This window comes from Falco cherrug, chromosome 5 (assembly GCF_023634085.1).
Source record: "Falco cherrug isolate bFalChe1 chromosome 5, bFalChe1.pri, whole genome shotgun sequence".
In the NCBI taxonomy this organism is placed as follows: Eukaryota; Metazoa; Chordata; class Aves; order Falconiformes; family Falconidae; genus Falco; species Falco cherrug.
In genome coordinates this window covers 80,005,650-80,022,174 of record NC_073701.1, presented here as the reverse complement: position 1 = coordinate 80,022,174, position 16,525 = coordinate 80,005,650, and the positions used below count along the sequence as shown (strand labels likewise).

The 16,525-nt window shown below is 38.8% G+C and overlaps 1 protein-coding gene across 1 annotated transcript in view; it reads right to left on the bottom strand.

The window, feature by feature from the left end:
* Positions 1-662: 662 nt before the first annotated feature.
* TES (testin LIM domain protein) overlaps positions 663-16,525 on the bottom strand; it is a 28,378-nt gene continuing 12,515 nt past the window's right edge. The window contains exons 3-7 of the mRNA XM_055712075.1: positions 9,060-9,312; positions 7,548-7,883; positions 4,042-4,257; positions 3,308-3,466; positions 663-2,120 (exon numbers count right to left, since the gene is read on the bottom strand). Coding sequence (XP_055568050.1) covers positions 1,929-2,120; positions 3,308-3,466; positions 4,042-4,257; positions 7,548-7,883; positions 9,060-9,312 — 1,156 coding nt within the window. The 3' untranslated portion in view covers positions 663-1,928. The remainder of the gene's footprint in view (positions 2,121-3,307; positions 3,467-4,041; positions 4,258-7,547; positions 7,884-9,059; positions 9,313-16,525) is intronic.

Genomic DNA, 16,525 nt, shown 5'->3' with positions numbered 1-16,525 from the left:
CTCTGAAAAATATACTGTTATAATGAGTGCTTATAAGGTTTTCTTCAACAGCATTCTACTTTTAAGCACAGAACTTCAACTGCTGTACTTTGAGCTCAAAATTGCATCTGTAACGTACTTTTATTACAGAAATACACAAAAGCTTCCAGCTTCTGTTCTTAGCTTACTAAGATAATAGATCCAAAGGGACCTCCCTGACAAAACAGCCAAAAAATATGAAAAAAAAAAAAAAAGCCTCAACACTTAACTGCCAATATTTTTATTATGGCAGTGACAGCATAAAATCTCCTTAATGCTTGTTCTCAAGCTCCAGTACCTTACACCTGTGCCTTATTTTTGCAGTACTCTATTTCCTCAGCACATTAGCTTACCTGTGTGAATTCAAAACCTCCTGTGCTAGATCTTACAATAGAAATGAGAACCATAGTTTGTGTGACCAAAAAGCAAATCCACACTAATTTCTGAAGTTGCATATTTCTTGGAACAAGATCCATTGTTTTGCAGCTATAAGCACTTTACAGTAATACAGGACTTCAGCTTTGACATTATTAAATAAAACAAAACAAAAAAGCAACAACCCAAACTCAAGAAGTATGGAAACATTTCCCCTCCTCTTCACCCCCCCTCAAGGAGATTCAACAAGAACAGAACTAATAGACAACTTAAGTGAACAACACTAAATTTTATTTAGAAGTGTTATAATACAGCCACCATCAAAGTTAAGAGCTGAACACAAGACTTGCATAGATTTTTGTTATTTTTTTTTTTAAGGTCAAAGACTCCTCATTTGCTGTTGTTTGGCATAAAGATAACTAACAAGTTTTGGTGCAGATCTGTAATTCTCGGGGAGGGGGGAAAGAAAGCACCACACATTTGGTTTATCTAGCAAGCAAAGCTAATAGCTGTGATTGCCCGCTGGCCCCCCAACCCCCCCCACCGGAAGTTTTCTCAGAAAGACTATGCGCTTTGGTTAAGAACTTACAAATTAAAAGCACAATGTATGATCGTTTTGCAGAATTACATTCTTGGAAATGTATACAGTATTGTGTGCCACATCCCTCTGATAGAAGGCACAATTTATGAAAAGAACATTCATGAAAAAAAAAAAAGTGAGTTCTGAAAAGCTAAGAGCGACACCCACCAATGGTTGTGGATTTTTTTTTTGTTTAAGTCCGAGCAAGACCTCCCCCTTATTTTCTGCCACTTTGCCCCAAATATCTGTAAAGTAGCTTCAATATTCATAAACTGAAAGCTTTTCCAGACATGAACAAAGAAACACACACCAGCCAACACAGTTTTCTATTGCTATGGTCACTTTACAAACTAGATGTGAGTAGTCACTATCCCCCCTCAAGAACCTGTGTGTCAACAAGCAAATAATTACAGGCAACTTTTTTTTAAGCTTCTTTCTCCCTGCATACTTGTGCATACTTGAGGACTAGTGAACAAAGTTGTATGTGGCAGTAAAGCTGGTCATTTTGTGTAAAGTGCTCGATGAAAGCAGGGAAACTACAAGAACGATAAATTAGCAAAATCCAAAAGTGGAAGTGTTACATTTATCATACAAAACAAATAAAATTGGAGCATTTTCACATTTTCTTCTTCCATTAGACAAGACACAGCAAAAAGATCCTTCACGGTGAAGACCTCCTTTAAAGTGGATATAGTTCATAACACAGTTTTCTTACATTTCTGGGATACAGAGTTATTTGACTTTAGACTCAGGAACAATATTCCAAAAAAGAAAGTATTATTACAGCTAAGAAACAGAGATTACATAGCAAGTTTTAGTAATGAAAAAAAAAATCTTTGGGAAAATGGTATTTAATACTTTCAATAACTTTAAATGCCCTGATACTATATATTTTACAGTAGAAATGCAAGAGCCTTTGGAACACAGCAATGCTTGATTCTGTGTGAATCTTCTCTTAAGACACCATCTTTTTCTTACATTCCACTGAGCAAAAGACCATCCCTTCTACCGGCATGAACTTCTGGCCAATTAGACACTTGCTGCAACAGGAACACAAGAAGCATTCCGGCGTAGCATGCCAGTTGAAGTTGTTGTATGTCACACGCTGAACTTCTGGATCTATAGCATTATGACAGCCTTGGCAGATCTGTTTAGAAACAAGACAAAAGTTAAATGAGGCACACACATCCTATACAAGTCCAGTAAAAGCTAGAATTCTTAAAATGTTTTTGGATGAGACAGGTGTTAAAAAAGCCTTTGAAATAACTCTCCAGCTTTTGATTTTCCTTTATTTTCAAAGCAGAGTTTCCAAACAGAATGGAGCTGAGGACAACACAAAATAATAAAACACACACAAGAAGTTAGTAGACAGTTATGATGATTAGGATTTCCCAATGCCAAAATAATGATAAAAGCTTGTTGTGCCAAACAGCACAGATCTTCATGTATTAACCCCTATACTACAGATTAGTTACAAATCTTCCTGTGCATTGGCAGCTGTAAAGCAATGCCAAAGGATTAAAGGTTACCAGAAAGTCTTGGATGTAATTTATCTTAAAATCTGGTTGTCAAAAAATTAACATTTATATTTAAAGGAAGTTAATGTTTTAAGAGAAAGAAAAGCCTCTCCAAAAGATAATTCCTCACACCAACCTCAGAGGATTATTAACTGCCAGCTAGAGATAATAATTTTCCCCTCCATTGAGTACATGAATAGTCTAGATGCACATTAGATCAAACTCCAAACTAACAGCCAATTAATTGGTAGATATGAATGGACCTTCATCTCTGATTAGAGTTCCTAGCGTAATTAGGAATCAAGAACTACCAGCCTTTCCCAAATCTCTAGCTTTATCCCATCAGTCACTGTCCTTTATAACTCATGTGGTTAGAAATACAAAGAAAGCACCTAGATTGCAGTTGCCTACAGGCTTTTAGCCCACTAGCTGAAGTTGAATCCCACTGGTCACAATGAACTAAGATAGACACAAACTACATGTTTAGCAGCATTACTATCTTCACCTACTTTACTCCTCCTGTTACAAAATCCTGCTTCACCACTGGCAAAGATATTTTCAAAACAGCCTCCTCCCACCAGTGGCTTTTGTTCAAGTTTATAAAAGCAGACAAGTATTTAGTAGATTCAAAGTGTTTTTTTCAAAGGGGAAAAAAAGATAATTGACTTAAGCCTAAGCTTACATTCCACTTGTACTCTTCAGATACATCTACGGAGCTTGAAACTCGTATGTTCTCCCAATGTTACATACGAGTTTCAAGCTCCGTAGATGTATGTTCCCTTCTTTCACAAGGCCAACACACATGTAAGGGTCTTACCGCAGCATGGTTCTTCACATAGCAGGGTTTGCAGACTGGCTTGTCATTTACCATTACGTAGATTTCCCCAGCCAAAACACAATCACAGTCAAAACAGCAGAAGTGTTTCAGATGCCAGCTTTGACCTTCCGCTTGTGTGTATTCATTGCTGAATATTAGCTGTAAGTAAGATACAAACAAATATTGATATAGTCATTTGAATAGTATTCCTTTCAATAAAGCCTCAGGATGCCTTGTAATTTCCAAGGAGCTCCTCACGCACGATTCCACCATTTCAAGTAATTTCAACAACAAAAACAAAAGGCATTCACTTACTTGACCGTTTCCCAAAAGTCCCCATTTTGTTTATGAAGAGCCCATAGATGCCACAGGCTCCAGGCAGGCTGCTTGCTCACTGTGTGTCACACAAGGTGTGCTTTGGCAAGGTCCTCCACTTAGTGCCCTCCACAAACAGCTATGTAACTGGGACTTCATAGAAGAATTTGTACTCATGTATTACATCTTATGTCCCTGCAGACCACACAAACTGCCCATCAAACCCAAAGCAAAACTATGGATCTTTCTCAAAGTTGAGTGTCCGTATCAGTTTGAGTTCCTTGCAACTATGATCAGCTAAAACTGGTGAAAGCTGTAGGACAGACATCATGTCCCTACACCGAAATACTTTACTAAGTCATATTCACTTCTCATGGGAGCAAATGTGTGCTAAAACAAAGGTCTGGTATACTTCCTACCTCATCACATCCAGCACAGCGGGGTTTTTCACTATCACAATAATGTCTTCCACAGTACAGGTTACCATTCTTCCAGAAATAGATCATATCTACTAGAAGTTCACTGCAGGTGCAACAGACAAAACAAGCTGGGTGCCACAGTTTGTCATATCCAGCACGTTCTGCGTAGACAGCTGGGTCACCTTCTTTCATGTTCAGTTTGCAGCGATAGCAGGACTGGAAAGAGGTTATTGCCAAATTAAATAAGTCTTTGAAGACGTCTATTAAAAGCAAGTACATATTACTGACATATTTAATTCCACCTTCCCAGACCAAAATTAAAGCATTAGTTTACCCTCCCGTGATCAGACAGTAGCGTGACATGATGCCACAGTACAGGTTTAACTAAGCAGTTCAAGATGATGCACATTCTACTGACATTGCACTAGTGTTACTAAATGGATTACTGTATTTCGCCATATTCACCTTCTTGCAGCTACAGTCCATTCTTAGAAAAAAAAAAACAAACAGGCAATTAAAACGGGATGTTATGTTCTATAAGCCTTACATACTGAAGAAAAAAGAGCCTCCATCAAAGCTAACCAGCTACACTATGACTAGAACAAATGACAAGAAAACAGCTGTCCTTATAGGTCGTGAGAAGATCAAGTCGAATCTGTACCACTGGTGAGGAAAAAAAAAATCATTTGTGAGTATTTCAAATTCATTCTGTTTAAAGCTGTGTTCTAGAGATGCTAGTCACTCATGGCTGTTGTCCAACAGTCCATGATTAACGATCTTGGAATTGGGAGCGTGATTATGGAAAAGGGACTACAAAGTTTATGAACACAGCTACACTACTAGTCATTTCAAAAAGTTAACAGTCTGTCTTCTGTCCTACATCTGCTTACAGGCAGGGTTTTCTCATCAAGTCAAAAAACACAGGTTGTTTAGGTTACTGAAATAAGAATTTTTATGTACACTTTAACCACCAGTTTGGCATTTCCTGTACTCCAGCAGACTGGGCTGAACATCCTGGGAAGGTTTACGCTATGATTTACATCACGACAAGCCCAGCCATAAATGGCTTTTCTAACTCGGCGTGTGTGTGTATATACACATAAAAAATTAAAATAAATGGAAAAATAAAAAGTGTCTCAGCTGTAAGGCATATTGATCAGATCCCCATATTTCAGACAAGCGATTTCAAAGTATACAAAGGAAGACATCAAAAGGGGAAGAAGCACAGCATGAAAGGGGAAGTGTAAATATGTATGTATATAAAGCTTCTTGACTCTTCTTTCTACTTCAGACCTCACACTCCAAGAGAAGCCAATTGGAAGGTTTAGTAGTTGCATGGACCCAGATAAGAGCAAGCCGATTCATTTACCTATCATTTGTAACATCCCCAGCCTAGGTGGTTGAAAGGTGCATAAAGAGATTTGCTTCTTTACAAGACTAAAATATGCTGAATATCCATTTTTCTGTTATTCAGCTTTCAGTCACGGTGAAACAGATCTATTTTTTTTTTTTTTTTTAAACAGAAGCAATTATTACATGTATATTTACATTAATAGCTGAGAGCTGGTTGGTTGTGTTTTGTTGATTTTTTGAAATCATGTTTAAAGGAATTGCAATCCATTCCTACAATGAAATATAATTTTTCAAGACATTCTATTTACTACAGCTATGGGAATATATGCTTTCAGATTCAGTCTGAACAAAAACATACAAGAAAACATGGAGAGCAAAGATGCAGAACTAATAGAAAAAAGCATAGACAAGGATGACAATTCTTCTGCAAGGCATTTAAGAGCTCTTCTTTGTATTGGTTTATTTTGAACTGTTAAAAAAAAAGATGTTGAGATAATGTTATAGCACATAACTAAGACTAAGTCACATTGCAGAAATCAGACAAAAAAAAATGCTTCAAAATAATCTCTCTAAACGCTGATTATTTAGCCCAGGGTAAACTCAGTACCTGACAACAGATAAGCAACTCAAATATTCACTTACACTATTAAACACTTCTAAGTCTCCTAAACCACAGCCCACAGTGGTGAGGTATGCCTGGCCTAAACAGTAGGAGGTATATTCAGGTGCTCAAGTAAGAAAAGTTTTGAAGCAATAAATAGGTGTAATGTATAAACAAAACACCTGTTGATGCAATTGCTCAAGAGGACAGAGAGCATCCTGCCCTTGACTTAACGTAGTCCAGGCCAGCTGGCCAGCAGGGTACAATGCAAGGTATGTATTTCTGTAGGTCTGTCTTGAGGAGAAAAGTGAAGAATTGCTCCGGTGAAACCAAAGTAACCCAGCAGAAGAGGCTGCATGAATGCAGAATGACAGCAACTTAATCCACAACAAAATAATGTTTTAGTATCTTAGAATCTCCATGACAAGATAATGGCAAAAATAACTGAATAATTAAATCTAAAAAGTAGCTACAGGTAACCAAATGGCACAGCATACAGCTATTTATGGTAGGTGCACATGTTCAAAGCTAAAGTGTTAATTTTATATTCCATATTAATTACGCTAGAAGAAATACACTGTCAGTTTAAAAAACACAAAGACACACCAAGTACACCACACCCCCCAATAACACCGAAAGCTATATTCTACAGCCATGTTAACAAATAACTTCATCTCCATCTAGAACTCATTAATTTTCTGTATGTAATCTGGACACAAGTAATTTTTGTGATTCATACATATGATAGCAACACAGCTAGAAATCAAGTTATAGGAGCTTTTGCAATTCTGAAGTGAAGGTCTACCTTCACTAAATTAGCCTAGTTACTTCAGTAATCCTACCCCTATTTTGTATTCATAATTGGTAGCAGAGAAGTAGTTAGCAAAATATGTCAGAAATACTGTATTATGGCTACAGTTTAGAAACATCAAGGAAAACTGGGTAATTTTACACACCTTTTTTTTGTTGAGCTATTACAAGGCACAAATCAGATGCCAGAGGAAAAAATACATCAAAAATAAAACTGATCTGATTATGAAAAGAAGGCTAGTCAAAACAGCTGTTATACCGTTTGGTTTGATGGACATGGGAGGGAGAAGTGTTACTTTAAAGTTAAATGAAACTAAGAAATAATAAACAATTTGTCAAGCGAGTAATTTTGGTGCTCTTCCAAGAGAGGAGAAAACAGGATTCTAAAATTAAACTCTTCAAGAGGAGAAAAGCATAGCAATTAGTCTGTAGGACTACAGAAGTTTCTTGATTATTATTCTGTAAGAGCCACCCTACTATACTGTATCTCCAAGCTAAGGTGTTTTTGCAATGAGGATGGAAAGGTCACCTAGGAAGTTATTTGCTGCAATGTCCTAAATATGGTCAGAAACGAGGGTTCTGTGCAGGCATTCACAACATTTTCCAGTTCCCCTTCTTTCTTTCCCTCCCCAGATTTTCACTATTCCAAGTTAACAGAAGACTTACTTGGGTTTAAACAACCAAAGAGAGCACATGGATGACAATATACCTTCTTATTTTATCTTTCCTTTCTTATACTTACATACTGAGATGCCTTCTGATCTGGGGACTTGTCCTCCATCACTCCTACAGCAGCTGAAGTGCCTCTGTCACCATTGTTCAAGTTATCCTTCTCAGTGCCTCTCTTTTCCACCTCACCGGGGAGCTTGACATCTCCTACGCCAAGTGCCTCGTTTTTGTACTTCTTCACAAACTGTTCCATCTGCTTAACTTCATTGGGGGAGAGCTCATGGCATTTTGAAGGATCCTGATCATGAGCAGGCAGCTGCTTAGCCAACTGCTTCTTCCTGTACTGTGCGCCTTCTGAGCCAGCAACAGGCTGCTTCTCCTTCGGTAGCATCTGCATATACTGTCTAGCCTGAACCAGGAGGAATTAGATATCAGATGCCATTTCAACTATAGACCCATCCTTTTAAGAAAACACATGACTAAAATAATCTCTACTGTTGTTAGCGACAGTAAAATTTGTCAAAACAAGGTTTTTTCCATAAATATTAAGCTTCTGAAACACAGTAGATGGAGATAAAATACGGCAGCTGCATTAATTGGCTTCTTCCCAGAGTAAAAGATAGGCTTCTTTTTAAGCCTTTTACAACATGCAGAACAGAGTTATTCCTTCTCAGAGTAAGTAACATTTACACAGCACCTTGTGTCTTCAAAGCTATCTAAAACTGCTGATCATCAGTATAGCTTTAAAAATGTAGAAGCTGAATTAGTCTGCCTGGGGCACACAGCCCATTGCATAAATAATTCTAGCTAAATAAAGAAAAAAAAAAAAAGTGCTCCAGTTTTAAAAAAGCAAGGACAAGCCTAGAAATCAAAGTGCTAACTGAATGTTAAGTAACAGTTGATCTAGATGCACAAGGTTTGATTAAATCACTGAAAAAGGGTATTTTGAGAGGTAGGTCAGAGGTAACGCAATTGTGGCACGGATCACAAGACACTGCAGTAGAGCAAATTAGCAATCAAAGTTTGAGAAGTGAAGCAAAATGTTCAGAAGGCTATCTACCATCTCATACTTCAGCTGAAAACATACTGGAAGAAAGCTGCTTTTTTAGATGTCAACACTAACCTTGTTCTTACCATATACAGTAAAAGCTATATGCAAGACTGAGTGTTCCCTTTAACGTTAAACAATAACATACATTGTTGCGGGGTTGTTTTGTTGTGGGTTTGGTTTTTGTTTTGTGGGGTTTTTTTAAATTATTTTTCCTTTTAAGCCCACACTCCATGCAAATTTTTCAAGTTTACTAAAATAAGGCAGGTTAGAGAAACTGGACTCCAGGGAGTTAGCAGATAACACTTAATCCTATCTATTAAAAACCACCTCTCCCTGGTTCTCAAGAAGTTCCATAGACAAGCATCCACATCTGCAAGATGACAGAGGCAAGGCTCATTGAACAGGCACCACATTTTCAGTTTTGAGGAAGAAAAGAAGATCACAACAAGCAAATTTATCCTTCTGGTAAGCTCTGCTTCTCTATCTTCCATCAACTCCTGCCTTGAACATGAAGAAAGAGTGAGTTGGACTTACAAGCGTCTGATTCTGAACAGGAGGAGCCCACTCATAAGTCACAGTATTGATGGATATGTTCTTCTTGGCTGGCACTGGATTAGTCAGTATCATTACATTGCGTTTATACATGGGAATGCCATCATTCTTCAGCTTTGCAATAAGGGTTGTGTATTTTGTATCTTCAAAGAGTTTCCCAACTTTCCGATCTTCCTCATTGCTTGTGAGGACATCATGCTCTTCCTGACCACATTTGCAGTTGCGGCATATTTTTCTGAAATTTATGGAAATAGCAACAAAGTTACAGTCTCAGCTGAAAATTACATCCCACAACAGCTGCACACCTAGTAACATCACTGGGAACTCAAAACCTTGTTATGCTTTGGTTATGGAGTACAGAGTTAATTCTGCAGTATGTCAAGCACCTCTTTAGCACATTCTTCATTTCTCCTGTTGTATTATTTATATTCTTTGTTCACAGAGATTGTGATCAGATGGATATCTGTCAACTACACTAATGCATTTTGAATATGATGCTATATCATTCCTTCAGTTGCATCTCAGTACTGATCACACACATACATGTCCACTATCATCCCACTTGCCAGATTTATTATGGTTACCCACCCATGAGTTCACTTAAATGCATCAACATGTTCCCTCCAGCAATCATTTATTTGGGCTTTTAGTTTTTTAGGTTCTCTTTATATACTCAAAAACACGCATACTATACTATTTTCTTCGTATGCATTTCACTGCATGCATGATCATGCGGTTAACCCAGGGTTGCTATCAAGTAGAAACAAATATTTCCTAGAAAGGAAAAAAACCCACATACAGCCATATATACAGTGCAATTGCACCAAGTTCTGTTCAAAGTTCAACATTTAAAAGAGAAGATGAAAGAAAAGCAAAATGCTTACACAGACAAGACCTTTCAAACAGCTCTGAACCAAGTCAGAGGTATTCTGGCACACGCTGTACAAAGAATTTTCACAGATAACATCCTTAAAAGGTAGAAGGCTTTACTTAGATATAAATGGTATTCTTTCATATGCAACACATTTGAACTTCTTTGATTATGGGATATTAGAGAGTAATTTATTACCTTAAGCATAATTAAACAATTCACATATAATAAACAGAACCTTGGATTATACAAGCTATTTTCCTATTTATTAATGGCTTCCCCAGAGCTTCAGTTCAAAGCACAGTCAGCCACAGTACATGGAAATTAGTGAAGCTGGATGTTAACTGAAGGTTCTTATTATACCAAGAAAACAGGTCAACTTTCTGGATCTCTAGAGTTTAAAGAAAAGTAGTATTTTACTTCATTATTGATTCTTCACATAGTGAATAGTGAAAAATCACTACCTATAAAATGCTTTTCAACCCTGTTTGCCAAAACCACATCAAACTAATATTGTTCTGCATCTTGTTTTCTAAAGTCTTGAAGGCAAGATACATACCCCTGAAGGCACCTAACAGTCAAGACAGAACAGACAAGAACATGCCATGACTAGAGCAGGCCCATTAGGTGATGGGAAAGGAGGAAAGGAGGAGGACCTGCGTACAACTGGTTATGTGAAGTGACACACAGCCAGCACCAAAGATACGCACCACATACGTACATCACTTTATGATGTGGGGTACTATCACTTCAGCGTGTGATGGATGCTGCCCTGCTCATGCGATTATACAACTGCAAGTTGTGTTAACTGAAGTTAAGTCCACTCCACATGAAAATAGCTAACACTGCAACAGAAATAAGCCACTGAGAAAACAACAAGCAAAATAAGAACATTAAGCAGAACCAACTCCACTTTGCAACCCATAAAAACCTAAAGAAATCAGTAATTGAACTTTAGGCTGTCTGACAGCTTGCATGACTTCCAACTCATCTCCACAACAGCAAAGATGCACAGAATTTCAAAGCTGGTACTCAACTGGATACCTAGCAAACACTAAACACTCTGCAGTCTCCCAGCTTACCAAAACATTCAGGCATGAAGTAGCGTTACCCATTACACCTAAATGCTGTACTATGCACCTCAAGCACTTGTAACAAAATTTTGCAAGATACTCAGCATCAGTCTGTATGAGTCCTTTACCTAGCCAACACTTAAGAGACTATTTAATAAAGAAATTTATATTCACTTTGCTCATCTTAAGGCATACATATGATTATACCTTATTACCAACTCTCAATCATGTCTTCTTTGACATCTGAGGTGACAAAAATCAGACCTTACACTTTACAGGTTTAACTCATTACTACATCATGACCATCATGCAGCTATATGTCTCACAGCACACATGCAACTCAAATTCAAGCAGTTAGTACAGTCGAGCAATAGCTTACCAGATATTTTCTTCACTTTTTCAGCTTAAGTTATTAGCAATAGTAAGCCTCAGTTTTAGTCTTGCCTCTTCATGGGATGTGATCCCATAACATTGGTGAATGAACTGATATTCTTGGTTAACCCGTACAGACTCATTTAAGTACGGCCTTGCAATCCAGAACTACTCCATTTGCAAGACAGATCTCAGTAAATACAATTCATATTGTTGTTCTGTCTGCATGGTCACAGCAGCAGTGTGACAGTTTGTGCAGTTCCCCCCACTTTGTACATCACCCAGGTGTGCTGAAGCAGCACTGACAGCCTGCAGAGACAAGATCGTCCTTTTTTTTTTTTTCTCTCACTACCTCACAAAATTGCATAACTATTTTCTAGTAGTATTCTCTCAGGATGCAAAAGAGCTTTGAGTTTCTGTTTCCAACTAGGAGAACACCAACTCATTTGTTTTTAATCATCCTCAGTCCCACCTTGAAGGCTTAGTATGTTTCACTAAGTTTGGTACCCATGAGCGATTTCCTGTTGTCCTGATAACTAGATGAACAGATAGTTGCAAAGTGAAAACATACAATTTGTCCTCAGGTCCCACTGAAAACCAGCACTACTGTGATACTAATCTCCTCCCACCCCAGACTTAATTAAGAATTTGATAGTGTACACTTCAGTCTAATGTGGTCTCCCTGCTCTTTCAAGATAAGCGAATGACCCTTTGCCTACCTGGAGTTTGCAAGGAGCTGTTACAGAGGCTACGTTACAAAATTACAAGTGTAGTGGTCCTGACATTAGAGCTTGTGGATAATTAAGTCTCCAAATGCAGGAGAAAACAATCCAGAAATTATGTGAAGAATGTTGAGTCACAACTGATGTCAGCATCTCTCAGTAAGAGGGAAAATCCCCTAAACTGTTGCTATTTCCCCTGCTCCCCAAATATCCCTTAGATCTCAGCCACATGAAAGTATCTATGCACTGCTAACAACCGAAAAAAAGTTTCCTGTCTTGATTTATAAACCCTTTTCTTGAAAAATTTCCAGTCCTAAAAGATACCCAGTTGACATTTACATACATAACTCTTCCTGCATAGTACTGTTCACAATTTATTCATGCCTTCTGCCACAAAGTTGCTATATCAGAGTCCTGTTCATTAATCACTCTCCCTTCTCCAGAGGGAATATGGCCAATTACTTCTACTCAGAATAGATCAGCCAGTCATTTCTTTGACTAGAATATAGCTATCTTACGAAGCAACTCCATCCTATTGCCTAAAACTTAAGAGTTCGCAAGTCCATCTGATAACTGATGCTGAATTTTTATTTTTGGTGTTAAAGCAAATACCTTACATATGCCAGGAAAACCAGCTGCTATTATATAAAAAAAGTTAAGTCTATACATAAACACATATCTCCTTTGGCTCTTATCAGTAAGACAGGCAGTGAGAATTTCTTATTCTATCTGCATTCTCAGAAAGGTTTTCCCTTCACTTGAGGATATTCAGCAGGATCCCTACTAAAGGGGGTATTAGGGACTCCTGCTTATGTGTTCACAGCTCTCAGGACCGTCTCAAGACAGCAAAGGAGAAAAATATTCCTCCAGTCAAATCTCAGCAATTTGGGAAGCTTTTCCCATTCAAAACATGGAAGATAGGGAAGAAGCTTCAAAATTTGTGGAATTAGAAGTTGCATATTACTGTAAAAGGCAGATCCAGTAGATTATGCCTTGGTTCCACATTTTGGGTGGGTAGAAAGAGGAAGAACAAAGGTAAATAGAGTCCACCCTCTTTCCCAAGCTGGTGAATTCCTGCATCCTGGATGTTCACTGGCAGCAAGGATGAAACACTTCTAGCTCCTTCTCCAAAACCAAGTGTCAGCCATCCTCCTACTTTTCTGTGGTTTGGTGTATGGAGAAGAAATATAATTCTGATCATGACCCCTCCTACGCTGGCTTTGCAGTGGCTCCTGGCACCAGAAGGTAGCAGCTGCAAGAGAAGGCTTCAACAAACACCTGGCAAGTCCCGGCTTGTGCCCTCCATGCAGAAAGACCTTCTTTCTATGATTCCTTTCATTATATTTTCTCGCTAATAATGCGGCTATAGCAACTGCAAATGCTTTGAGCTGTCAGCTGTAGTATCAGAAAATGTTAAAGCCCACTTAGAGCTCTCCCTGCCTTCCAGGGATTGTATTTGTGCAGAGAAGGCAGATGCTGAAAAAAGTCGTTCCCAAGCTTAAGGTTCTTGCCTCCAGAAGCTTTTTAATATCTTGGCAAGCCACACCAGAGACAATTACTACTTTCTGGTATACACACGACCAAGATAAATCAGAACCTTCCCTCCTGCTTTCAGCAATTTCTGACTCCTGTCCCACACTTCCCTCTAGTGGGAAACCCTAACCCAAAAGGAAACCCGCATCCGAGTAGCAATCCCTTACAGCCAGCCTGTCCTGCGGGCTCTGCGGAAACCGTTTTGAACTCTGAAAGGAGTTATAACACCTGAATTGAAAAGACCCTACCTGTTGCTACACTTGGAAGAAAGCATGTTTCTGAGGACAATTTTAAAAGCAAAAGCTATTAACCTACTGAGATAAAGCAGGTGATTGTTCACCCTTCAGCTGCCATTGTAGACTGCAGCTCTCATTGTATTAACTTTGTGTTCGGCTTGCAACACCGAGGCTTTTAGAATTTCAAAATTTAGGAACAAATTTTACTAAGGACTTTGTTTACCACCAGTTCTGTACTAGCCTAAATTAACAGTTCTGCACCTATATAACCATCCCACACACTGTGCCAGGAATTATAGCAAAGTGAAGAACACTTGCCACTCCGGAAGAAATATTTTCCAAATGCTTCCAGTACAGAGGAGAATGCGGTAGTAACTCTACAAAGCCCTGCTACTAGATAGGTATACTTTGATTATTATTTTTTTTCGTGCGCTTTCCAATCTGTCCCCTCAAGGGCAGAGCTGAGGCTCTTTTGTACAGAAAGAAGTTAACACCTTAGCTCTCCAAGGTACAACTGAGATTTCATTTATCAGACCGAGAATTGCTGAATCTCCTCAGCTGCCCCCAGGAGAGGGCAGTCCTCACACAGACCACAGCAAGGACAGCAGCCTGCAAGCACAACTGCTGCCTGGCTTACTGTACTGGCTTCCTCTTTTTTTGGACTCTGCCCGCACCTGAGCAAGTTAACTGGGGGTGTGCAAGAAGCTGGGAGAAGGCACAGCAGAGTCAGGTTTGCCAGAGGATACTCCATACCGTATAATGTCATGCTCAGCATAAGGCAGGGCCAGAGGGTGAAGAAGGCAGGGTTGCTGACAGCCAAAGTGGGCACTGCCTGGAGACTGGCTGGCCATGGGTCTGCTAGCGGGAGATGGCGAGTGATTGCCTTTGCATCACTTGCTCCCCCCTAATGCCTGCTTTCATCTATTAAACTGACTTTATTTCAGCCCGTGAGTTTTCTCACTGCTGTTTTTCCCTTTTCACTGCCCTACCCTGCTGTGAGGGGACAGGGAGTGAGCAGCTCTGTGGGCGCTTGGCTCCCGGCTGAGGTCAACCCACAATAGTTTTCTCCCCGCGCCACCCCTCCCCCAACATCTAACAGTTTAACTACAATCCCTACTTCAACACCTGTCTTTTACAGGTGAGTAATAGTGAAAATTAGTGATTAAACTTCAAATAATTTTGATCATTCATGTTATAAAGACAGTATTCTGTCTACTTGTGCTACAGTTTGCTTCTGCTTAAATTAGTTTGATTTTTAAGGCTAACAAGACTAAGTGAACAGGTATTTGGGGATAAGTCCCTTTCTGTTCAAGCGGTGGACTCAAATCCCTGTATCATGCAAAGCATATTAATATAATTTTTTTTCTTTGAAAACTGCTTACACAAAACTGATTTCAGACTTCAGATTCACACTGTTGCTGTTCACAGTAGCAGCTCTCCTAGAAAAACAGCTATTTTCTAACCCATTCTTCAATTGCCTCAATAGCTAACTTTTCAACAGTTTCAGAGGTATGTGCCACATTGGGTCTAACACCTCAATGATGCTTCTCAGGCTGCTTCCAGGTACCCTATTTACCAGGTCTACCCCATATAGATTAGATTTCCAAATTAAAACCAGTGACTATTTAGTTATCCTTATGCCTTTTTCTTACTTGCTTTTTAATCCACTGCTGTCTACAAGCTCTTGCTTTCTAGAAGAGATGCTGCTCTGACAAGCTATGTATTCAGGACCTGGCACAATGAGCCCTACCCACAGAGGCACTGTGAAATGTGCATAAAGAAGAAACACATGCAAAACCCTCCAAATACACACACAGAAGCATACACATTCTAACTTGGAAATCATGCTATTATGTGACTAAATTGCTTTAGATATTTTCTTTCTTTTCATCCCAAATTCTTCTCGGCTAAAGAATAAGCTAGTAATTACAAAGTCTAACAATGGGAACTAAGAAAAGAGAGGACAAAAAGGAAGAGTTCAAAAAAGTTAACTGGACTAATCTTTGGTGGTTTTTTTTCCTTCCTCACTCGTGATTTCCCCATCTATCACACTGACTATGAACAACAAGCTTTCAAGTAGAAAGTGACATAATTTCTCATCTAGCCATGGATAAGCAGTGCTGTTTACTCCTGCGTTTTTTTTATTCTGTCTTATTGAATTACCTACACACATTAACTGTGTACAGTTTTATTTTACCAGTACCTCTACACAAGTCCCCTTTGTGACTGAGTGCGTATTAAAAGCCTTCCATAAACTAATAATTTAATTTTTTTTTACCTTTGGATGGTCATGTTTATTTATTAGTGTATCACTGCTTCCTGCTCCATGCCATTATTTGTAACTTATCTCTATAGCTACATATTACAGACACATAACCAAGAAGCTACATCCTCATCAGCTGTGGTCTGTTTGGTTTTCTTCTAAACCGAGTCTCAGCTACAAGTCAAATTCTTGGGCAAAGATGTAAAATCTCCAAGGCCTTATCTGCACCTGCCACTATGGCTGGGATATAAAGCCTACCTTAAAAACAAAACAAAACAAAACCAAACCCACAAAATAAAACCCTACTGCAGACAGAGATATGACTGTAGCTAAATTGCATTGGTGAAACGTAATAGTTTTCATTGCTAGCACATACTA